Source organism: Crocodylus siamensis, chromosome 8 (assembly GCF_052110815.1).
Source record: "Crocodylus siamensis isolate JL-2025a chromosome 8, ASM5211081v1, whole genome shotgun sequence".
NCBI lineage: Eukaryota > Metazoa > Chordata > Crocodylia > Crocodylidae > Crocodylus > Crocodylus siamensis.
In genome coordinates this window covers 68,617,575-68,642,071 of record NC_143402.1, presented here as the reverse complement: position 1 = coordinate 68,642,071, position 24,497 = coordinate 68,617,575, and the positions used below count along the sequence as shown (strand labels likewise).

General features: G+C 56.6%; 1 protein-coding gene across 2 annotated transcripts; it reads right to left on the bottom strand.

Annotated features, from left to right (window-relative positions):
• Positions 1–122: 122 nt before the first annotated feature.
• On the bottom strand, positions 123–23,313 carry XYLT2 (xylosyltransferase 2). Of its 2 annotated transcripts, none has more exons than XM_090061484.1 (11): positions 23,094–23,313; positions 10,000–10,474; positions 9,190–9,365; positions 7,423–7,625; positions 6,756–6,836; positions 6,160–6,376; positions 5,885–6,061; positions 4,775–5,037; positions 4,471–4,666; positions 3,705–4,038; positions 123–2,684 (listed from the first exon to the last, which is right to left on the bottom strand). In XM_090061484.1, exons 1-11 carry the CDS (start codon positions 23,226–23,228, stop codon positions 2,362–2,364), a joined length of 2,580 nt encoding a protein of 859 aa, XP_089917610.1. In that variant the 5' UTR covers positions 23,229–23,313; the 3' UTR covers positions 123–2,361. The 2 variants fall into 2 exon arrangements, with proteins under 2 accessions (XP_089917610.1, XP_089917611.1); XM_090061485.1 differs by having other exon boundaries at positions 10,000–10,471; positions 23,094–23,312.
• Positions 23,314–24,497: the final 1,184 nt, after the last annotated feature.

Genomic DNA, 24,497 nt, shown 5'->3' with positions numbered 1-24,497 from the left:
GTGGCCCAAGGCAGCAGGAAGGGGCAGGTGCGCAGGCCAGCAGGTTTGCTCCGGGTCGCATCTCGGCAGGAACCGGATCGGCTGTCTGGGGAAGGCTGAAAGAACGGACGTGCACAGGGCCATAGAGATATAGATATATTTGTGGCGGTGTTGCATATTTCAGACAACGTTACACAATGCTCCTGACAGCTTTCGGGACCACCTCTTTGGAGCAGGTTCCGTATCCTGCAGAGATCCTCCCACTCATGTCCTATCTCCCGGTTGCTTGAGGACATGCAGCACAGTTTGGAACAAGTCCCTCTCCAGTCAAAGCAACATCATCCCACAGGCCCAGCTAAGGAGGAGGGGAACAGGGCACAGGTACAAGTCTGGCCTGTCCCTTCACTGCGGCCAGAAGGGAACTAAGGCCTCCCACTGCTGTGGGTCCACTAGCTAAGGGAAGAACTGCTCCAACATCGTGTCCCCGTCAGCATGACTGCCCCCATCTGAAATCAGCAATGGGAGAGGATGATCTTAATGCCACAGGTGAACCCAAATCAGCCCCTCTGATCCAGGGGAGCCGCTGACCTTAGAGAAGTGCAAGTACTCCCTCACTCTGGGGTGAGTGAGCCACCCGCCCTTATCAGGCCATGTGAGTCTGAACCTGAACTTCAGACCCATTCCCACTGACCAGTCTCCCCCCCGCCACCCCCCAGGTGCTCTGAGTGGCAATACTGTGACCTGGTGAGTCTGCCCATGCCCTTTGCAGTTCAATAGGGTGCGTGCAGGGTCACCCCTGGGACTGTATACATGGGTCACTGTCCCCACCAGACACGTGGAAAAAGCCAGGCTGGAGGGTCCACATGCCAAGGTCAGCCTAGGGTTAGGAGGCTGAGTGGAAAGGTTCAAATGGCGACAAATCACATGAAACAGGGACTCTGAAAACAATGCAACCATTTCAGGAAGATTCTCCAAGCACCAGGTCCCACCTCCAGCACTGCGGAGGACAGAGGCGGCGTCTCCTCACCAGGTCACTCAGAAGACCCCCATCACCGGGGCACATGGACATGGTCTGAGGCCCTTCCCTGCTCCAGCAGGAACCCTGAAAGGGCAAGGGAGGCTGCAGAGACCTCACTTGACCCCAGGCCACTCACTGTGGAAGCCACATGGGGCAACACTGCTAGTCCTGGGAACCCAGAAGGGAACAGTTTCCCAGACCAAGGTCTGGACTAATGGACATAGTACTGAGCACTGCCCAACCAGAGAGGGCTGCATCAGAGGCATGCATCACTGACTCTGAGCAGCAGCCAGGGCTGGGCCTTGTGGGTGGGACAATTATACCCCAGTGCCTGGCTCCTGCAGCCTCTGCATTCAAGCAGGCATAAGAGGGGACTGTTGAGTCAAGGGGGCCCTCTCAGCCTTTGGACACTACAGCAGCAACCTGGGGCTGTCCATCCCTGTCCTCAGGCCCAGCCTCCTACGAGAAACACTAGCAGGCAGGAGCATTTGGCACAGTTGGCCACCCCACACTGGGGAGCCTTGGCACTCACTTGGCTGCTCCAGAGACTGGATTCCAACCCCTGCCCACCTCGCTTTGCCAGGGGATAGTAAGATCACCTCCCGGCAGCCACCGCAGGGAGAAACCCAATCGACCCTCTTCTCTACAGGACCCCGACGAGAGCAAGAAGTGTTCCAGTGTACAGGGAGGTGGAGACCCAAGGAGTCCCCGCCAGTCACAGGGCCCTTTGTCTCTATTGCACTTGGCTTCTTATATATTTATAGAGATATTTATAAAAATACAAACTAAGGGGTGGGGGAGGGGATGAGATGCAGGCATCAAGCCAGCAGCCACTTTGAGTACATGGACAAAGTCACACAGCCCAGTTATGGCCCCACACAGCTCCATCCCCAGAGCCCTCTGCCAGCCATCACTCAGGAATGTGGAAATCAGTAGCAGGAGTCCTGATCCTGTAGAGATCCAGCAGGGGGGAGGGAGTGGGGGGAAGGGGTGTTAGGGTCACCCAGAACCAACAGGCCTGCTAGTCCACCCCCGCCTTCCCTCAGTTGCCCTTCCCCACCCCAAACCTGAGTCTTAACTGCATGGAGTAATAAATACAGAGCTCCTTCGTGTGCCCCAGTGATGGGCACTCCCTTGTTCCTGGGAGAGGTAGGTGGGTCTCTGTCTTAGCACCTCTCCCAAAATACAATGGGAAAGTTCTTCTCCCACCTGGAGGTTTCTCTCTCGTTTCCCTGGGCAGATAAGGTGCAATTTTGCAGGACGAATTAGTCAAGAGAATCCCCCCCAGGCCATGTGGCTTCCCCCCACTTCTGCCATGGGAGATGCTCCTTGCTCCAAATGACCAGGCCCCAAGGCCACCCCTGCTACCTCAGCCGCCCGTCAGGTTTGACAGGCCCCAGTTCCGACTTGGGGTCCGGGGAGAGCGAACTCCAGGAGGTTTTGCTGCAGATCTCCAGGGAGGAGCAGCCGGAGGGGCTGCTCACACATATGTCGGCCACTGACCAGAAGCCGCTGATGCTGCTGTCCGTCCAGGCCTCCAGCGCCTTGCCTGTCAGCTGCGTGTTCCTGAGGGCTTCCTTCTCCGCCTCGTCCGAGTGCGGCAGGTTTAAAATCCCACCCAGGCCCTGGAAGCTCTGTTCCATGTACTCATTGCGGGGAGGACCGGCGTGTAACCAGCTGCTGTCATCTGGACCAGACACAGAGGGAAGAGAAGGTCAGCAGGCAGGTGGGTGAAGTCCACACACCCTCCTCCCAGCACAGCCCTTCCACAAGGCAAACATGGTCTCACTATCCTGTCCCATGGCCACAGGAGGCAGGAGACTGCCCCAACCTGACAGGAAGAGGTCATAGAGGGAACCCCTGCAAAGGAGGAGACTGGATAGGCCAGGTTCATAAGAAGGTAAGAGCCACCCTGGGTCAGACCAACAGTCCATCTAGCCCAGCAGTCTGTCTCTGACAGTGGCAGAAGTGAATCCTGCAGAGGGAGTGCACTGAGCCCGATATCTCTATGCAATACCCACCCCTACCATCCACCAGAGGAAACATCTCCAAACAATCCGTCTGATGGCCATCAACAGATTTATCATCATTAACTTATCCAGTCCCTTTCTGAACCTGGCTATGCTATCTGCCTCCACCACCTCCTGTGGCAGTGAATTCCTCAAGTTAACTACATGGCCCAGAGCACGACATGCTGGGACCCACTGCCTCCCACAAGATGCTCCCTGATCACCATACAAGGAAGCTAAGGGACACATGGCAACACTGGCCTTGACTGGCTGGTGCCATCTGTGGAGAGCCAGGCTGTCAAACACTGTTTGGATAGAAAGCTTCTCAACTAGATCCACTTGCAAGGGTCATCTTAGCACAGAGCTGCACTATAAACGCGTCCAGCTCTGGCTTCTCCCATTCACACTAGCAGAGCGTTTGGCTCTAAGACCCCTGCTGTCAGGTGACGGTGGAGGGCTTTGCCTCAAGGTTGCTAGTTCAGACCCATATCACAGCTGTGGGATGGCCTGTGTGAAGCAGGCTGGATGGCCAGAATGGCCAAGGGAGAGTCCCACGCACAGCTGGTCCTGCTTTGTCACTATCCAGCAGAGACCAATGACTTTGGGTTGTGAGCTCCACTGGGGAGACAGCCCAGCTGAAATGGGGGAGAGCTGGAGGGGGGAACGGGGCATGTCTGGCACCCGGAGGCCTCCCTCACCCTTCCTGAGGGGCTGCTTGCGGTTGAAGGTCTGCGGCACCACCAGGAACTGGTTCTCTCCCAGGGGCTCCCAGAACTGGAGGAGGCGAATGGTCCAGACGCCAGGGCGCAAAGGTCGATTGAGAGGCGGTTTGTACTGTGTGAACTCGGCCTCAGCATCCACCGTGATGTCGTAGGACGTGGCAATGATGTAGGTGGGGTCAATCCAGACCACGGTGGCTGTGAGGTTGGGCCCCCGCGACCATTTCTGCATGGCCACCGGCTCATCAAAAGGCCCGATCAGGCCCCCGAAGTTCCGGAAGATCCTCTCCTTCGGGTCCCATTCTGTGCCCACCTGCCAGGGGAGGAAGAAGTCAGGAGGAGGCTGGGGCACACCAGGCCACAGCCCACCTGGGGCGGCAGAGGCACCAACCACCACCCTCTTTACAGCATCCCGAGGACGTTTCACCAGGCCCGGCAGCCAAGGGCTGCATTGTGGCCTCCAGCAGGTTATGAACAGATGAAGCTGAAATAGATTCTGGATTCAAAGGACCAAGCTTGGACCATTTGCACCTGCCCCACTGAGTAGGGACATGTAGCCTCAGCCACTTCTGGCCTCGGGCACTGCTGAGGGCAGATGGCCCAAGCGCGAAACACCACATCCAGATTCCCCCCCAGTCTCTGTGGACAGCCCCCCCAGTCCCGTCTTCCAGAGCTTGGGAGGGAGGGCTGGAGTAGTCAAGGAAGCGAGGCATGAACTCAGCTGGGGAGGGCACCGGGAACCTACCTCCAGGTTCTGTAACCGGTTAGATTGTCCTCCATGACCCGCCAGCTTCAGAGCCCCCCGTGGCATCATCCACATCTCCAGGGACTCTGCCTGACCTGTCACAGAGTTCTGCACCTCCTGCATTACCAGGTAACCCTGGAAACGATCGTCATAGAAATACAGGTGCACGCTGGATGGGAAGCCCCGCGGCTCAAATCTAGAGAGAGAGAGAGAGAGAGAGAGAGAGAGATGATTTATGTTCTTACGGCACTGGGATCTGGGCTGATTCCTCTGAGCGCAGATCAAGAGCCCAAGGCCTTCCTACCTGCAGAGTTTCTCTGTCTTCTGCATCTGAGCGGATGTCACTTTCTGCAGCCCCAGCCTGGAGAAGGATGTGTAGAAGGTCAAGGTGACATCAGTGAGCCCGCTCAGGCCATCCACCCGGTCGTAGGCATTCTCCCAGTAGGCCTTGAGGGCTGGCGTGTTGGGTGGGTAGTTACCATAGAGGTGCGTGTCCAGGATCTCCAGCACTTCCTGGTTCACTGTCGACTCAAACTTCCTGGCAAAGAACGTAGGTCTGGACAGTTGCTGAAAAGACATGGACATTTCTGAAAGGGTCGGCAGCACGTCACCTGCCGGGGCAGGAGAGCCAACAACAGGCAAGTGGCAGGAAAGCTGACTTGTCTGTCTTTGCTGTGAGGAAGGCAAAGAGCCTGGCAGAAAGCAAATGAGACTCCAAAGAAACAGTCCATCAATGTTCTTCCTAACACACAGACAGCAGGTTGGCTTCCAAGGACACGCAGGCAGCAGCAGCAGGTCCACTGAGACACTGCACTGGGCCCTACGGCCTGTGAGGATGTCTGCTCTAACAGAGCCCCAACAAGGCCAGCAGGGCACTGGCTGCCTGGCCCTCCTCACAGGGTCCTGTGGGGACCTCAGGGGGTGATTAACCATGCGCATGTCTTCGGCTCCTGCTCACTAGGCAGGTGTCTGTCAGGGGAGTTCAGCACCACAATATTTAAGAGGGTTTCTCCCTAGAGAACATGTGGGTTTGCTAAACCAAAGCCTATAGCAAGGGAAAGCCAAGCTGCTTACTGAGCATTGGATTTGTACAGTGGAGAGGAGAATGGAAGTGTCTGTAAGGTATGTGACCACAGCTCATGCAGACACCCCTGAGCTGGCATTAGGCTGGTTGGCTTGGGCACTGCCAGCACAGCTCAGCATGGACCAACAGCCCAAGCATCTGCCTAGCTTCTAGGCAGGTTTTGCAGCCTGCCGTGAGCTCCAGGGTGCTGAGGTTACAAGGCTATTAGTACCTGAGCTGGCACGGCCAGGTCTATGCTCTGAAGTATCTTGACACTAGCCTAGGAGTGGGGAGAAGGAGAGGGGCAGATCAAGGGGCTGGAGGGAAGAGAGGCAGGAGCAAGGTTTTCACCTGTAGCCGCAAGAAATCCTGGGGCTTGAAGTCATTTGGGGAGCAGCCGCACCAGTCCACGATGTGCTTGTACTGGCACTTGCAGCCCAGCTTGCGGTTCCAGTTGGTCACCCGCAGGTTGTTGTCAACCAGAGTCTCACAGGCATGGCTGTTTTCCAGGACGGTGTGAAAGAAAGACTGTGAATGGACACAAAAGAGATCACTTGCAGCTCAATTCCTGGCTACAAAGCCAGCCCCAAGACAGCTCCCCCCAGGCCAGGACCCTCTCGACTGACCTCGGCCGGCAGCAATGTGTAGGTGTAGAACTGGCGCAGCTGGGACACCAGCTGGTCCTCCGTGCGCACCACGTACTCCACGAAATTCCGGGTCAGCGAGAACCAGTCCGAGCCGCCATCCACAACGATGCCCTCGGGGATCTGCCGCTCACCCAGGCGCCACATGTGGGAGTTGCACTCGTGGAAGAGGCGGTCCAGGCCCTGCTTCTTAATGAACCTTGTAGGAGAGGAGGGAAGAGGATGGCCTGGGTAAAGAATGCACTCTCCCTGGACAGCTCCTTACACTCACTGTGAGGAGTCTGGCCAGCACCAGGAGAGCACTTCCCTCTCTGCAGTGAGAGAAGGGCACTGGAGTGCCCCCAGCCCTCAAGTGTGGTAATGATCCATCATTACCACAACAGAGGACGTGGCCCATCATGGACACTGCTGTATTACAAGCACATGACGGTGTAGGGCTGGAGTGCCATAGCCTTTCAAGGGCTTGGGACAACAGCCCTAATCCTCATTTTCCTTTGAGCTGACCCCACTGCTCCCTGCACCTCATGTCTATCCCTGAGGCCAGTGCTAGCCCCTTGGGGGAGGTGAGCAGCTGTTACCTGGCATTGTCTCGGCCATGGGACTTGAGGAAGTTCTTGTCCCGGTACTTGGACAGGAACGTCACCAGCTCCTCATTGGTCCTGCAAATAGGAAAGAGTTAACAGCACTGGCACAGGAGCTGGAGCCGAGGTTGCCCACAAAGTGCTTATTGAGCATGGCTGAGTTTGAAAGAGCCACTGGACAAAGGTCTACAGCCGTTTGATAAGCACAGGCTCAAATCCTTATCCCATGCAAATCTGACCTCCCTGCTGTTCAAAGTCTATTCGGGACAAGGAGAAAGTGATGTATTTGCACATGTGTGGAGGCATACACACATCTGTACTCATGTGTGCATGTCTGTGCATTACCCACTACAGTGCCCAGAGGGCCAGGGATGTATAGAGCAGGATAAAGGCCTTCCAGCCTATAGACTCCCAGTGCAAGTACCAGCAAGCAGTCTAGTGGGCACGGCCCTCCTTGCCAGGGAATGCAGGTGCCGCTGCCAACTGTGCTTGTCCCTTTGCCCTCTCCTCCTTTCCATCTCTTCCCCCTTCCCACAGAGATGCTCTCTGCCATCTCCTAGGCAGGCAACCATGCCAGGTGCCAGAACATCAACTTCCTGAAGTGGCCAAGGCTACAGCTGCGAACGGCTCTTCCCTTCCCACCCACTCCGCTGAACTGGCTGACCTGGTTGGGTAGTCAGTGGCACTCAGGTTGATGAAGAAGTCCCAGGGCCACTCAGTCAGCTCCAGCAGATCCTTCATGCTGCGCAGGTACATCTTCAGCAGGCTGGCACCGCCCCAGATGGTCACCATGCGCCAGGGTGTGACCCGGATGTTGGGGTAGTGCTGGGCTAGCTCCACAGCCTCACGGTGCAGGTAGTTAGAGCGCTACAAAGGAGAGACTCCAGCTCAGGCAGGGTTGGGCCTCCCAGGGCACTGGCTTCCAGCCCCAGGAAGTCCTAGCAGCACCATGACAGAGAAGACGCCAAGAATTAGGCTGAGCTTAATCTGGGAGGGGCCGAGCATCCACTGCACTTGCTAATGAGTTGCAGGTGCTCAGTGCTTCCAAGAACTGCAGTGTCTGCTACCTGAGCCCATTCCCACAGGGAGTGCCACTGCCCCATGGGGAAACCAGGGCTCACAGGGACTGGGCAACCTGCACAAGGCCACACAGCAAAGCCAGGGGAAGAGACAGGAGAACCCAGGAACCCAGCCCTGAAACCAGTCAGTCTGACTGGTCCTCAGGCTTTCCTGCCCACTTCAGTGCCTAGTCTTTGTGCTGGACCCTGGTGAAATACTGACCTGGCTGCCTTCCACTCATACACACAGGCTCCAATCCACTGGGACACTGGGGACAGCACCAGACCCTAGCTCATCACCACCAGGAGGTGCAGGGCTTGGAGAAATCAAAGCTAAGAACAGGCACGCCTGAACAGGAGGCTGACAGGGCAGAGCAGGGTGGACAGCCTGCTCTGGCAGCTCAAAAAAGACAGGAACAACTGCCGAGGCAGCCTGCCCATGCCCCCTTGGCCGCTGCCACAGCACCCCACGCTTCCCGCTGGCTGGGCTGATGCCCGTGCCAGGGTAGCAATGAAACACTACGAGGAGCCGGATCTGCACGGCAGCCATATGGCGACCACGGACTCCTCTCAGCCGTGCTGCTGGCAGAGAGCGGCAGGCTGGGACATTGCAACTGCCTGGAACTAGCATGTAGCCTCCCAGCACTGGCAAGTCTCACACCCACTCTGCACACTAGGAGCTGATCCACTTGGCCCCCAGTACTTTGAACTACAGGGCAGGGTGCTGCTTTATCTCCAGTCAAGCATTTTGCATGGCAACTAGACTCTGTCAAGTGCCTAGGAGACAGGAAACCAGGAGAAGGTTTGAGTGTCAATGTCCCCTCTGGGGAGAGGGGTGAGCCCATCCCTTGTCCAGCTGGACTCAAAGGAACGAGCTGGTTGGCCATTTACAAGGGAGGGATCATTGGTGAGAAAGAGCAGCTCTCTGCTCTGAGGAGGGCAGCATGAAACTTTCTGAGTGTGAGTTGAGGCCCCTGGGATGAAGGCAGGTAGACACAGGTGTCTGAGGGAACAGACAAGCAGGAGGAGGTGCATCACAGACCTCCCCGGTGCACAGGCCAGTATTGGATGGACCCAGAATGTTTCTCCCAAATGCACCACCCCTGGCAGCTATTGCCATCTCGTGGGGAAGTTGTGGGAATGAACAGAGCGGTGTTGGCAAAATCTTTGCTCAGCTGCAATCTGGGCAAGGAGACAGAGAGCTCCAGTCTCGATGAACAAGCAGACAGACCCCAGCAGAGGATCCAACTGGTACAATTGCTTCTTCCCTCCCTCAGACGTGGCCTCTTGCCATGTCCCTGCAACCATGATCCCCGCAGTCTTTTCTTTCTGCTGCAGCGTGACTCCCACCCTGACTGCCTCCCATCGCCTACCTTGTCGACGTGGATGTAGAAGAAGTGCTGCTGGTGATACACGGCCTTGATGAGCCGCTTCAGCTGGCGGATGGCCCTGCCGTGAACCACCAGCATGTATGCAATGCGCACTGGCTTCTTCACAGGGGTCTGCTGCATTCTGCTCTCGTCCCACTGGATCACAGGGCTGACTTTCCCTATGGGGGACAGAGGGGTCACACACTGAGCCAACAGCTAGGCAACAGCCAGAGGGAGGAAAGCAGCCAGTTCCCTTGGGTAAGAGGTCTTCAGGAAGGCTGAGAGATCTCTTACTGCCCCAGCCCTGCCAGTCCAGTGTTCTCAATGAACCAGGAGAGCCCAACCAGGGCTTCATGCTGCTCCTCTGTAGGATGTGAAGCACCCTGCGATCACCCCCTTCTAGAAAATGGGCTGTATCAACCGTCTCCTGTTCCAGCGCTGATAGGGGGCTCTGAGTGGACAGAGCACAGCCTGCTAGAACGGGGGCTGCTTTATGTTAGCTGTGAGCAAGGTGCTCCCTACTGGCCATGAAGATACATAACTGTGGGCTGCATTTGTGATTTCCCTTTGCAATTGTGCAGCAGTCTGACTCCACAGAGACAAACCAACCTTGTTCAGAGGCCGGATCCTTAAGTTAAGAGGCTAGCACGGATTATACTGGATGACCTGCACCCCCTTGATCACACATTAAAGTTAAGGCATCGTTGATGCGATTTGCTCTCCCTTACTCCAGACTAGGACTAGACCAGAGGGTGGGGGGCACTGGCAAGGATCTCTCTCAGAGCTCTGCTCGCAGTCTGGGGCAAGTCTCACCTGAGAGCTGGCAGTGCCGGGGCACAGAGCGTGGCATCAGGTTCCCAGCCTGGTGCAGGCACACCACGTTGGCTATCTCCTGCTGGCACTGCTTGGTGCTGGCTCTCGCCAGTGCCGAGAGGGCATCCTTGCCTGTGATCTCACACTTGGGCGTGAAGCTGTTCTCAGTGGGCTGAGGGGCCCCCTCTACACTGCCTGTGTCACCATGCTGGAAGATGGCCAGCTGGGCATCCCCACGGAGCACCGTCAGGTTCCTCCGGCTTGATGAGTCCAGCATGACAGGGAGCCTCCGTCCAGGCTTGTGTTTCACTGTGACGGCTCTCACCACCTTGGTCACCAGCACCCCAGGACCCTCTGGGCGGCCTTTCCATCGCCCGTGCTTGCGGCCAGCACTCCCACGACGCCCGGCTGAGCTGTCCGAGTCTCGGGAGCCCTCACTGTTCTCAGGTAGCCGTGCCTTCTTTTGCCGCCCCTTCTCCACATTGGATTGGACACAAAGGAAAGGGTTAACTTCTCAGATGCGTCACCAAGTTGCTTAAGGAGTACCATGATCACCAGTGATCAACCTGCTCCACCGTAGCCTATAGACACTGACCCAACATCATACATTCCTACTGAATACACAGGAAACTGAAGCACAACCCCCCTAACCTCCATCTCCCTTTTATGCTGCACCATTTATACCCAACAAAACAACAGCACTGCTCCGAGGCCACACAAGAAGCCCATGACTGAACTGGGGAAAGAAGCCAGGAAATCCCCAAACCAGTCTCTTGCTCAATATACCAGTGTTAGCAGCATCTGTGCAGTGCAGTAAGTGACTAGAGAGACAACAATGTACACCCCTCAGCTTTGTTTTTAGACTCATAGATTCATAGACATTAGGGGCTGGAAGGGACCTCGCAGGAAGTCTGCTGGGGTCAAATGATCCCAGCAAGATAAACATCCAGACGCCTTATGAATGAGTCCAGAGTAGGGGCTTGCACCACCTCTGTGGGGAGTCTGTTCCGGACCCTGGACACATGGACTGTAACAAAGTTTTTTCTTATGTCCAGTCTAATCGGCCTTCCAGGAGCTTACGGCCGTTTGACCTTGTTATCCCGTGGGGAGCCCTGGTGAACAACGGTTCTCCCAAGGCCTGATGCACCCCCCTTATATATTTCCAATGTGCTGAATTTGTAAAGTGGGGACGTTTCCCGTGTCCCTAAGCACACACGCTGGCATGTTTGTTTTGTATCTGCACACACACCCCCATCACCCCCATCAAGAGTCTTATCTGAGTGCAGGGCCCCATTGTGCTATGCGTTGTACATACACTTAGGAAGACCACTGCTTCTCATAAGGCAGTTTCTTCTTTAATCTGGCTGTATAATGGGAATGAACATGCCCAAGTTCACACACAAGTCTGGGGCAGACCTGGGATTTCAGTGCCTTAACTACAACTGCACTCTTTTCCGCACACTATTCATCGCTGATCCTTGCTGTTCTGTATTTCCTGTGTACTGTACAAGTATTGCATGTCCCCAAGCACCCAAGAACGGGAAGTAAGGCATTTGGGCATTGTGACGATAAACAGGCTAGTGTCTTTCCTTTCCAATACTGCCAACTGCTCTCTCTGCTGGCCTCGGGCATGCTGCTTTGCTTCAGTGCTGAAGGTCATACAGCACAGCCATGCTGCACTAACCTGCTTGCTCCCTTTTGCAGTTTGGACCCCCAGAAGCTGCTTTGGGAGCAGGACAGACAGGGAGCTGGGACGTCCTGCTGGCTCAAGCACCCCCACAGCACACTCTGCCAAGGAGCCGGGGCCACAAGTAGAGGGAACCATTAATTATGCCTCATTATTTCTATCAGGCTGGCTCATTATCTGAGCAAGCTGGCACTGGAGAGGGGAGGGGAAGGAGCTTGGGTGGCATGGTCTGGTGAAAAGCAGGAGAAAAGGCGGCAGCAGGGTAGTGGAGCAGAGACTGGAGGAGTCTCCTTGCTTTCAGATATGGGATGCTCCTGAAGGTAGGACACCAGGACCGGTGGCCAGGCAAGCTGCTCTGGTAGGGTCCTCGACGCGTGGGAGCTAGCTACCCGCAGGCCTGAAAGTGCAGGGCTTAGGGGGGCAGCTGGGGCTATATATGGGACAAGGTGCAGGCTGGGGAAAGGCTGCAGCTGGTAGCACTCTGCACATCGAGGAAATGACGGAGTTGAAGCCTTAAGAGCAAGAGAGACAAGGTGAGTCAGCAGCTTCCCTGGGCCCCGCCAGCCCCGGCGAGTCAGGCAAGCCGAGACTGGAGCCACCAAACCTTCTTCCCCGGGCTGGAGCAGACAGCAGCCGCGGGCTGGTGCCGCCTGTGCTTGCAACGACCGGAAGATGCTTTGACTCCGCAGCAGCGTCTATCCCAGCATTCGCCAGGCCTGGGCAGGTACCGAACTTGTGCCTGGATCCTTCGCTCTGGTCTGGCTGATGGAGGCTGAGCAGTAAGCTCACTGTGCCACTCCTGCTGCAGTTCAGCCAGTCTTCCCTATGCTATCCCAAGTGCAGTGCTTGGGATCCAAGCATTACCCCAATGCCCCTTGCCCCAGCAAGGAGGCCAGATGCTTTGGGACAGGAGCTCTGAGAGACCTGGAGCGCAGCAAGGCAGCCACTGCAGGAAGTATAGAGAGCAGCTGCACCAGCCCATCACAAGGACTTCGTCCCTTGGTGCAGAAGCTGGGAAGAGCAAATCGGAGGGAGACCCAGGCGCAAAGGAAAGGCTTGGACACTGACGCTTGCAGGACCTGGATGCACAAACCACAGTCCCTAGAGCGGACCTCACCTACAAGCAAAGAGCATCTCGATTGAACAGCTCTGCAAGCAAGCCAGCTTGCCCCCTACAGCCATCACGTGCCAAGGCAATGAGCAGAGGCCGACCGACTGGTCAGCTTTTAGCTGGCTTCTGTCCGCAAAGCTCGTGCAGCAGAGAGGTTTGGGCAAGACTTAGCCCATCCCAGTCTTCCCCTTGGCGCCCACATCACAGGGAGCCCAGACTGGGCAGAGAGAACAGTTCATTAGTCACCACGCTGGCCCATCTGTGCAGGGAGTTAGAAACCTGTTTTCTCCACACAAGTCATAGAAGTGGCGCAGTGGGGAGAAGGCGGATGAGCAAGGAGCAGAGCCGCTCCACGGTCTCTGGCAGGCTCACCCTGTGCTTCCTGGAGAGAAGAGGATGAGCACCAGCCAGCAAAGCAGGACGCAACCCGGGCTCTTGCAGCGGGATGGAAGGGGAGGGGCGAGGAGCACGGGCAGAGCAGCAGGCTTTGCAAAAGTCTCATCCGCTCTGGTTTCTATTTTCCTGTCCCCCTTTAAGACACTGGGAGTAAAGCTGCCGCATTTACTCTGAGATTTCAACTCCCAGCAGCATCTGTGAGCACGTCTCCACCGCCAGCCATGCCCCCACTTGCCCGGGCCCAGTCATGATGGGCAAAGCTGTTCCTCACATGCAATTCTGGCAACAAAGCAGGGAGCAGAGACCTCCTGTCCGTCCTCCTACAACACACCTCTCAGGGCTTTTAGGCACAGGTCTCATATAAGGCCCCTGATTCATCTCAGTCCGCCTCCCAGGACCCACATCCCTTCCCCTGGCCCACGGAGCACTCCTGGCTCCCTACCCCCATAGAAGGAATAATTAAAAGCCACCTGGTCCTTCCTTGAGCTGCCAGTTAATAAACCCAATGGTCCCTAATTACTGTACCACCCAGAAGCAAGCCCTGCAGCCCAGTCTGCAAGGGAGGCAGAGGAGACCGACTCCAATCCCACAATCTGTATTTAAGGCTCGTGCAGAAGTTTTGGCGAGGTTCCCAGGAGAACTCGCTGCCCGCGCATCGCTCCTGCCCTCCCCCACACAGCCACTTCCACAGTCTGCCAAGCGATCATTTCTCTATCCCCTCCCACACCTCTGGGGCAAGCCCCCTGCACAGACACCCAGACCCGGGCCAACCTTGCCGCAGCGTAAACAGGCAGGGAGCCTACGTCACGGGCCCCAGCACCCACTCGGCTGGTGCGGCAAGAGTGCTGACAAAAGGACTCGCTCTCAGCCGTGCTTCTAACACATCCGTCACCAAGGTATCTCCCAGCCACCTACAAAATCCAGAGCTGCAAGGAAATTTCCCACCAGGGACTTCCTTCCTGTCCGCCCGACTGATACAAATGATGCTGCAGTGACAAACAGGGATGACTAAGGAAATAAATATTTTGGCATCAACTGGCTAGCTAATAATGATTGCTTTTGCCCTTTCTTGTCCCCCTCTTATCATCTGCTGGGATCGTCGTCTTCTCGCGTCCTGCCTGAGGTTGTCGACGGCAGGTATTTAGCAGAATTTGCAGATCTGTTACTCCCGGCAGGGCCACGATGCGAGTGCTTCTGCTATGGCCGTTCTTGGGCAGGGGATTTGTTAAAGGGATAAAGGGCTCTATTTCCTGCTGACTCTCTGCCTGCCTTGCCTGGAAGATCCCCATCTCTGACTGTACGGGCAGACAGCACCCGACACCCGGGGGCCCTGATCACATTTGGACGCTCCAGCCACCACTGGAAAGCAAATCATAACAGCAGACGGCCACAAATCTGGATACTCGTCGCCATGCTGCAGCACAACTGATTTCTGCCTCCCCTTCTTGGTCTGCCTGATTTGAAATACGTGGCCTCTGGGTAGCAGCCAGCCCTGGGAGCTGGCGGAGGATGGGAACGTTGACGGACACATGACCGCTTGCCGTGCAGGCTCTGGAGCAGAGATCGCAGGCATGTTTCCTATCCAGTCGGCAGCTTGTGGGCTCTGAGGGCTCGATGCGAGTACGCCAAAAACAAGGGGAACAACTGAGCTCTGCTCTCTCCTTCCTCCCAGCAAGAAAGGCCGAGGGATTCTCATACAGGCCTGTTTACAAACAGAGGCTTGTGTATCCTTGAGCTCGAGGGAACTGGCCATCTCGGAAACCCCGCCTCAACACAACCCTGCCCTGAGCCATGAGTGTCACTGAGATGCATTAAATAAGGCAGTTTTGAAAATGAATTTGGCTTTTGGCCTTTCTTCCCCGCCATTTGGGTGACGGACACAGGACCTGCTTTCCAGGTTTCCTGCGCCAATGTGGCATTTGGGTTGCAGGCACCGTAGGGGGCATGAAATACATGTAGAGAGAAAAGGCCACTGAAGAATTGAAAAAAACCCAAAAAACCATGCTGAGATTTTCCAAAGTTGCGTGTGGGATTTGGATGCCCAAACTCATACGACTCTGAACACCTGAACTGGACCACATGGGCAGGTCTACACAAGACATTTACTGCACAGTAATTAGCTATTCAGTAAACGTCTTAGCATCTACATGTGAGCCACTATTAGGCTGGAATAAACTCATTTACTCTGCAGCAGGATAGTACCTGTAAATCCAAGCACTGCCCTGCTGCAGGGTTTTTTTCTGTGTGCAGCAGCACATGTGTAGACGCTGCTCCGGCTGGCTGGGGCACGAGGGGGCTTCAGCGGGGGGAGCTGCCTGCTGGCTAGCCCTGCACTGAAGCACCCTCGTGCCCCAGCCAGCTCCTCCACAGCACACTGAGCAGCAGCGGAGCAGCCCCAAGCCCACACCCTGGCTCAATGTCCCGCAATCCTGGGCACATGTGAAGACAAGTGCCCAGGAGCAATAAGCCCTGGAGTTTGTTGCTGCGCATTAACAGGCATGTGTAGACTCACTCACTGCGTCTCTAACACAGTTAAAGCTCTCTGGGAAGAATTCAATAGCTGTGTTCAGAGAGGTAGGACAGCCTATGAAAGTTCATGCCACTCTAAATGAGTTAGTCTAGAAGATACCACCCCGCCCTGCTTTCTACAGCAGCTTTAATGATGTGAAATGAGAACAGGCCATCTTACAGGGAGCTTTTCTGATCCCCTTGTGATGCGCACCATGGAAATGCTTAGGCTGGAGAGGTGTTTTAATCCACATAGGTAGGCGCAGGATTAAACATACAAAATGAAAAATGGAAAAGTACATGAATCAGCTACGAAGATCTTCACCCCCCCCCAAAAAAACAAACACACAAACAAACAAACCCTACAGCTCCTCCTCGCCACCTACAGGGATATTCAGAGGTTTCCAAAAATCTACTGCATGTTCAACCCTGAACTACACCAAGGAAGCCAACCTCTGCCATCAGGCAAAGCTCCTACCAAGCTCTCAGGGAAACATGCACGTACATCCAAGGCCAGAGTCTGACTGCAAGAGGCAGGGTACCTCTGCAGAATGGCAAACAGAGGGAATGCCAACTATCAGTAGGTGCAACTGTCCAGAAGGAAGCACTGTCTATAGGAGGATAAATACCAGCAAGGATCAGAAATAAGGTCGACAGGGATTGGGAATAAGTTGCATGGGCTTTAGGCTCCAAGTCATTAGCCTAGACATCACCCCAGTTGCTCAGGGGTTCCCTTGAAATGAGCTGGCTTGTCAGGCTTGTCAAGGCAGGTGTCACTGCCCTGACAATCTCCACTGCAGGTAGTGCCCGACTAAGCCAGGCCTGCACAGGCTACAGAGCATGCCCTTGCCTTTCAGCCCACAGACCTTCTACCGCAGCAGAAGCACACAGGCAAAGTGACCACGCAGATGCGGCGTGGAAGGCCTGCAGGACAAAACAAAATGGGCATTTGTAAGAAAGGGAGACTGGCCGGCTTGTGAAGGGACTGGCAACAACTGGCACAGCTGCAATAAGTTTTTAGAAGCTGTCCACTTGAAGGGCAAAGCAAAATGACTAGAGAGTCCTTTAGCCTGCCCTACCTGCAACCTCACTCCTGCTCTGAACCAAGCAAGATGAAGTAGCTTGCCTAAGGCAGAGACGAGTCTGTCCTGTCTCCGAGGGCGTTCTAGTGTGATCGACAGCAATTGGGTCCGACTGGAAAAGCTGACAGAGGCAGTAAGGAGACGCGGCGGGCCATGTTAGCCCATGGAGCACCTCGGCAACTGCCATCTCTGTGGGAAGGGACACAGCTCTGGGGACTGACCTGGGCATCCTCTGAGCAAGCAGACCTGCTCCTGTCAACCTCCAAACCAACAGATGGGGAAGCAGGCTTGGAGCGTGTTACGCTGCAGGTTCCAGCTGAGGCACATCTCCGAGACAAGGAAGAGGTTGAGCAGCCCCTTTCCCCACCCTTCGGGAGGCAACATGCTGCAGGAGCATTGGTCTGTCCTCATTTATACACGTCACTATGAGGTCTGCACAAAGTCTTCCTGGGAATATCTTTAGGCTCTTTTTCCTCCCAGCCGTGCTGCCTGCCCTGCTGTCAGTAAGTGGCAAGAAAGGTGGGGTTGAACGCACAGACAGACTCAAAAGGCCAACCATCTTGTTGGGTTTGTGCATCAGTTCCCCAGCTGACGGCTCTGTTATTTGCTGTATCCTGTGTCTCCCTATTATGTATGTGACACGTTCTCTGAAAAGACACAGTAAAGAGCTGAGTAGGAAGGAAACATATCAGTGGAGGCTTCCTGCCAAAAGAATGGCAGCTATAAACAGCTGCTTGAAGAGCAGCTAGATGACAAGGAGGGGAAACTCAGTCTTCTCTCAGGAGATCCCGGTTTGTGTTTGGGCCCAGGCTGCACATCATCCAAGTCTTGCAGCTGCAACAGACAGCAGAACGATCCTTCCAGCCATGTGCAGACATCCCAGCCAAAGGGAAAGGATGGGCTCCACCTTTCCCCTAAAGGTAAGCGTGTGTTCTCTTCTAGGTTGGCGGACCTCCTCCAGCGGGCTTTAAACTAGGCTTGTCGGGGGAGGGGGAAGATGAGGGCGGAGGAAACATCAGACTGCCAGACCAAACAGCACCCACAACTACAGCCCAGCCCAGACCAATGAGCGAAGCGAATAAACAGGTAAGAGAGAGGGGCCAGGGTAACGCTGGGACTAGGGGGTCAGTACACACACCCACAGGAGGCCTCAAATGCCTCTACACAAACGCTCGTAGTATGGGCAACAAGCAGGAGGAACTCACCCTCCTGCTGGCTGACACCAGCCCGGACATAGTGGGGATTACGGAAACGTGGTGGGACGCAACGCATGATTGGGCGGTGAATGTCAAGGGCTATAGGCTGTACAGGAGGGACAGGATAGGAAGGAGAGGTGGGGGCGTGGCGCTCTATATTAAGGAGGAATACACATCCTCGTTAATTAGCAAGGAGTCAGGGGAGGGGCACTCTGAAGTGCTTTGGGTTAGAGTACAAGGCAGTCGATGGGAAAGGGACTTAACAGTGGGAGTCTACTACAGACCTCCCAACCAGGGAGAAGAGCTTGACCAGGAACCCTTGGGTCAGCTCACAGAGGCAGTGAAGGCTAAGGATGTGGTAGTCACAGGGGACCTGAACTTCCCGGACATCTGCTGGGAAGAGCAGTCAGCCAGGTGTGACCGCTCACATCGGTTCTTGGCCAGAGTGCGGGACCTCCATCTAACCCAGGGGGTGCACAGCCCCACCAGGGGGACGCCTTGTTGGACCTGGTGCTGGCCACGGGCGATGACCTGGTGCGGGGGCTGCGGGTGCTCGACCACCTGGGCGACAGCGATCATCGCCTGCTGGAATTCACCATCCAGCGCAGGGTGGCAAAGGCCTGCAGCAAGGCAGCGGCCCTAGATTTTAGGAGGGCAGACTTCAATGAGCTAAGGAGGGTAGTTGGAGAAGCGCTGAGGTCCCGGGGGGAGGGGAGCCAGGTGTCCAAGGAGAGTGGTCGCTCCTTAAGGAGACGATTCTCCAAGCCCAAAGGAAGGTAATCCCAACGAGGATCAAAGGGAGCAGGAGAGCACACAAGCCTCCAAAAACATCCGGGAATGTCTCCTTGCTAAAAAGGAGGCTTACACCCAATGGAAAGAAGGGGTCATCACCAGGGAGGGTTATTCTGCAGTTGCTCGGGGATGTAGGGGGTAGTTAGGAAGGCCAAGGCAGAGATGGAACTGGGACTAGCTTCCCAGATTAAGGACAATAAGAAGTCCCTTTTTAAATACATAGGGGGTAAAAAGAAGGTCCCGGGTAACGTGGGGCCCTTGCAGGACGCCATGGGAAACTTGGTCGTCAAACCAGACGGCAAAGCTAACATGTTTAATGATTTCTTTGCCTCCGTCTTCCTAAGTAGGGACCAGAACAGCCACCTCCCTGCTGGACCCCCCTCGGGCCCCGGGGGAGGCACACCTGGGCCACGGGTTAGCGAGGATTTAGTTAGGGAGCTTCTGGAGGGGTTGGATGTATTCAAGTCAGCCGGACCGGATGATCTCCACCCTACAGTACTAAAGGAACTGGCCGAGGTCATTGCGGGACCCCTGGCACGGCTTTACGAGCACTCGTGGTGCTCTGGTGAGGTACCGGAGGACTGGAAGAGGGCCAGCGTGGTCCCCATCTTCAAAAAAGGCAGGAAGGAGGACCCGGGAAACTATAGGCCGGTTAGTCTTACCTCAATCCTAGGCAAGCTCTTCGAGAAAATTATGCTGGCACACATCCAGGAGGGGCCAGCAGGGGACTGCATGCTTAGGGGCAACCAACACGGGCTCATCAATGGCAGGTCCTGTCAGACCAACCCGGTGGCCTTTCACGATCAGATCACCAGATCATTAGATGCAGGGGTAGCAGTGGACATCGTCTTCCTGGACTTCCGGAAGGCTTTCGACACCGTCTCTCACCCTGTTCTCATTAAGAAACTGGGGGGCTGTGGTGTCGACACCCACACAGTCAAATGGGTCACCAACTGGCTGGAGGGCTGCACCCAGAGGGTGGTGGTGGATGGGTCCTTCTCAACCTGGAAGGACGTGGGCAGTGGGGTCCCGCAGGGCTCAGTCCTCGGGCCCGCACTGTTCAACATCTTCATCAGTGATTTGGACGAGGGGGTAAAAAACACCCTGTTCAAATTTGCTGATGACACTAAGATGTCGGGGGACGTAGGCACACTGGAAGGATGCAACAGGCTACAATTGGACCTAGACAGGTTACAAGGGTGGGCGGACGAGACTAGGATGGGTTTCAACACAGACAAGTGCAAGGTGATGCACCTCGGGAGAAACAACCGGCACCATACCTACAGGTTGGGGAACTCCCCTCTTGTCAGCACGGAGGCGGAAAAAGATCTGGGGGTCATCACTGACTCCAAGATGAACATGGGCCGGCAGTCTGGGAAGCAGTCAGGAAGGCCAACCGCACCTTGGCATGCATCCACAGATGCATCTCGAGCAGGTCCAGGGAGGTGATCCTCCCCCTCTATGCGGCACTGGTCAGGCCGCAGCTGGAGTCCTGCGTCCAGTTCTGGACGCCGCACTTCAGGAGGGATGTGGACAGCATGGAGAGGGTCCAGAGGAGGCCACTCGCATGATCAGGGGACAACAGGGCAGACCCTATGAGGAGAGGCTGCGGGACCTGAACCTGTTCAGCCACCAAAAGAGAAGGCTGAGGGGGATCTTGTGGCCTGTTATAAACTAGTCAGGGGGGACCAGCAGGCATTGGGGGAGTCACTGGTCCCCCAAGCACCGCCAGGAGCGACCAGAAATAACGGTCACAAGCTGGCAGAGGGGAGATTTAGGTTAGATATCAGGAGGCGCTACTTCATGGTCAGGGCGGCTAGGGTCTGGAACCAGCTTCCAAGAGAAGTGGTGCAGGCTCCTACCCTGGGGGTGTTTAAGAGGAGGCTGGATGAACATCTTGCTGGGGTTGTTTGACCCCAGTACTCTTTCCTGCCATGGCAGGGGGTCGGACTAGATGATCTGCTCAGGTCCCTTCCAACCCTAGAAACTATGAAACTATGGAAAGGGCAAGGCTCATTTGAGGGTTTGTTCATGCAGGGTAAGGCAGTGACACAGATACTTGAGCTGAATCTTGGACAAGAAGAACTCTTTATTAACATAGCTATGCCCATTGCCTAGGTTAATTAGCTCTGCAGAGCAAGCACAGCACCCTGCTAACATGGCCATGCTGCTTCCCGGTCCAGAACTAGAGTGTGGAGCTACCTGGAGCATCTACGTGACACTGCCTTATGCTTTGTAGACCCCAGCACGCGAGCCCATATGGGGCATCTTTTCACAACCCTGCAAAACCAGCTCTCCTGGGACGTCCCAACAGGTCCTGGCTTTCAGCAACGGCCCAGGGCGGCTCTTTCCTGCTCTCAGTCAGATCACTCCTACCCTCAGCTCATGTTCACGCCAGGCAGGAGGGGACAATGAGACCAATGGGCTAATTTCTCCTCCCATCTGCATGCAAGATGCCCAGAGGCATCAGTGAAACCTGCCAACTTCCCAGCACAATCTTGGGAGGTACGGGTAAATCGTGCGAGGAAGTTCCAGCCAAAAGGCAGGGCCTCCAGGGGGAACACAGCCTACGCGTTCCTTTCTGAGCAAAGGCAGACACAGGGAAAACATAAGCAGTCGAGGCCTCCATCCCAAATCCTCTGAGCCCTTCACTCAGTGAAGCTTTGCCGCTTCCCCTTTGAGCTGGGTTTGTAACATTCCCATTTCACAGATGGTCAAGTCACTCACTCAAGGTCACAGGAGCGAGAGAACCAGAAGTACAGCCAGGACTGGAGCTCAGGATCTCCTGGCTCCTCGGTTCCCTCCTCTCCCTCGTCACCCACCTCCTAAGCATCACAGGCATTTCTCCTCCCCTCCACTAACATTTATTCCATACCTTAAGTGGAGCCTTTCTGAGTCAGAAGACTTCAGAAGCTACTCGGTCCCCTGGCACGTGGTGCCATCAATACCGCCCGGTAAGTGCGGCCCACGAGGGGTCTCGCTGCCTGCCCACCACGTCAGTCGAGTTGACAGCACGATTCACTGGCAGACTGTGGAGGGGGTGATCTGAGACCACACACAGTCTCCTCCCTTCTCTTCCTAGGAAACCTCTCAGAGCTGGCAACTTTTCTTCCACAAAATGCTGAAGGTAAAGCTTTTGCTAGGCCTGGGAGAGGCAGCTGAGCCCCGGCAAACCCGACTGCCCCTAGCCAGACAAAGTACAAAAGCCACCCCCCCCGGAAACAGGGGAACCAGATGTAACCACATCCCTCACAGCTATGACAGTATGATGCACCTACCCACTCTTCCTCAGTGCACGAGTGGACTCCCCAGCCCAGCTCCCGCCAGCACACAGGCCCCCTTCCCCCATGCACCACCACTTGCCCAAGGATCTGAGTTGACAGGCACAGTCCTGGGCCCTCTCTGACCGGCAGCATCAGCACAGACAGCAGGAGAAGCCCTTCCCCACGGCCACCCTGGCTGAACACGCTCCAGCCTTGACCGAGCACCATCCGGCCCTTACACAGAAGAGCGAGACCCGTGCAATGGGAAACCGCTTGTCCCAGCCTGCACAGATGTGGGGACCACACTGGGTGCCTGGCTGCCAGGCGCAGATGTGGCCTCGAGGCTGCATGGCCCAGGCCTGCATGCCCCCAAAGCACATGTGACGCCTGCAGGTGACTCGTGCTACCTGGCGGTCAGGAGCCGGAGCACGGCCCCGCCGCAGAGCTGCCTCTGGGGTGTCACCTTGGGGGAACCACTTCGTCTGCCCCTGCCTCAGCTTCCCTTGGTGCAAAGCAGGGGGCACTGCCAGGTGCTGAGCGGTTCGGAGAGGGGAGGCTGCCCCGCCAGCCTGCGTCGGGCTGGACACCCACCCTGGGGGCAGCAGAGCCTGGACATCCCCCAGCCATGCGATGGCTGTAAGTGCCCAGGCAGCCCCCACTCTCCTGAGTGCCCCGCCAGCATGCACCCCGCTCCTGGAGGCACCTCCCAGCCCTGCATGTGCCCCCCATATGCCCTGAATGCACCCCACAGATGCACCCCCCCATTCCTGCATGCACTCCCCCAGCCCTGCGTGCACCCCAAACATGTACCCCCCAGCCTTGCGTGTCCCCCCGCGTATGCCCTGCATGCACCCTGCACATAGGCACCCCCCACCCCTTCATGTGCCCCCATATGCCCCCCGCATTCTCGCATACCCCCACACATATGCACCCCCCAGCTCTGCATGCGTCTTGCAGACATGCACCCCCCCATCCCTGCCTGTGCCCTCCAACCTTGCACGGCCCCCGCACATACGCACCCCCAGCCCTGCCTTCCCCCCAGGCGCCCCGCGGCCCCACCTCGCCCTGCTCGTCCTCCTCCAGGCCGCTGAAGCTCCAGACCACCAGGCCCTGCACGAGCAGGATGGCCAGCGCCGCCGCCGCCGCCAGCCGGTAGCGCCGCGCCAGCCGCTGCCCCCGCGCGCCCGACACCATCTTCGCGCCCGGCCCGGCCCGGCCCGCGGGGGCGGCGCGCCTCAGCCCTGCGGACCGCCGGCCTGCGCATGCGCCGCCGGGGGCGGGGCCAGGGGCCGTCACCGGCCGGGGCGGCCTCGCCTCGGCTGGTGCGCGGCTGCCCCGCCCCTCCCGCGCCCGGGCTGCGGGTCTGCAGGAATTTGCAATTAAAGACTTTTTGTTGCAAACATCTAGTTGGGCTCGTGCAAGAGATGGCCTTCCTCCTCCTCCCCCGCCCCGGGCCTGGTCCTGCCCCAGAGCCCCCGTGCAGGGGATGCAGCCCCTGCCCCGTGGGCGCCCCCGAGCTCCTTGTGGCACAGGTCCCCTCCTCGAGCCGGGCGCAGGCAGGTGCCAGTCGAGCTTGATGCCCCCCCATAAGCTCTCCCCGAAGAGACGAGCCTAACCCTAACCCCAAGGGCCTGCCCCGTGCCCTCCGGAGACCCGCGAGAGCGAGAGCGTCACTGAAACCCGGGACGAGACCCCCCAGCCCCGTGTAGGCCTGCAGTGGGGTGCCATCCCGCTGCAGGAGGGCAACCTCCTGCTTCCCGTGCCGCCCCCACCCTTGGGGGCCCTCGGCAAGAGAGAGACACAGGCCTGGGCTGGAGGCTCCTAACTCAGCACCGCGACGCTCAGAGCCTATGAAGGGTGTGAGGAGAAGTGTAAGGAGATTATCGGATAAGTGAAGGAGATAAATGCAGGTTCAGGCTTCTCGCCGCCTCAACAAGCCCCCGCCCGGCCCCTCTGCGAGGAGGGAAGCGCAGTAGCATATAACTTTGTTACTGAAATCGGGGGCCGCAAAAGTTACGGAGATGCCTCAAGGCCAGTGAAAGGTGCCTTGAGTCCAAAAAAGCTGAGAACCGCTGCTGTGGCATCAGTACATGCACCCTTTGTGGTCTATTGATTACCCTGTCACCTTGTGTTCAGCGCGGTGGGGTTCGCTGTCAACACAGAGTCTTCCCGGGGGGGCACCGGAGCTCCCGCAGTGACCTGGCCGGCAGCCGGATCGCATCCCTCTGAATGCCTGAGACGTCCGAGTTTCCCCTCGTCTCCAGGGCTGTCTTTAACTGGGGCAATAGGATAGAGGCGGCTCTTACAGATGTGAGATGTCTCGTGGAGACACATGGCTAAGAAGACATGCGCTCACCTCCGTTATGTTAGATATGACAACAGACTCTGTCCAGTACAACCACTGCTACTAACTCTGGCACTATAACATTTCATAATATCAGCGATACATGTGTCAAGTCTCCT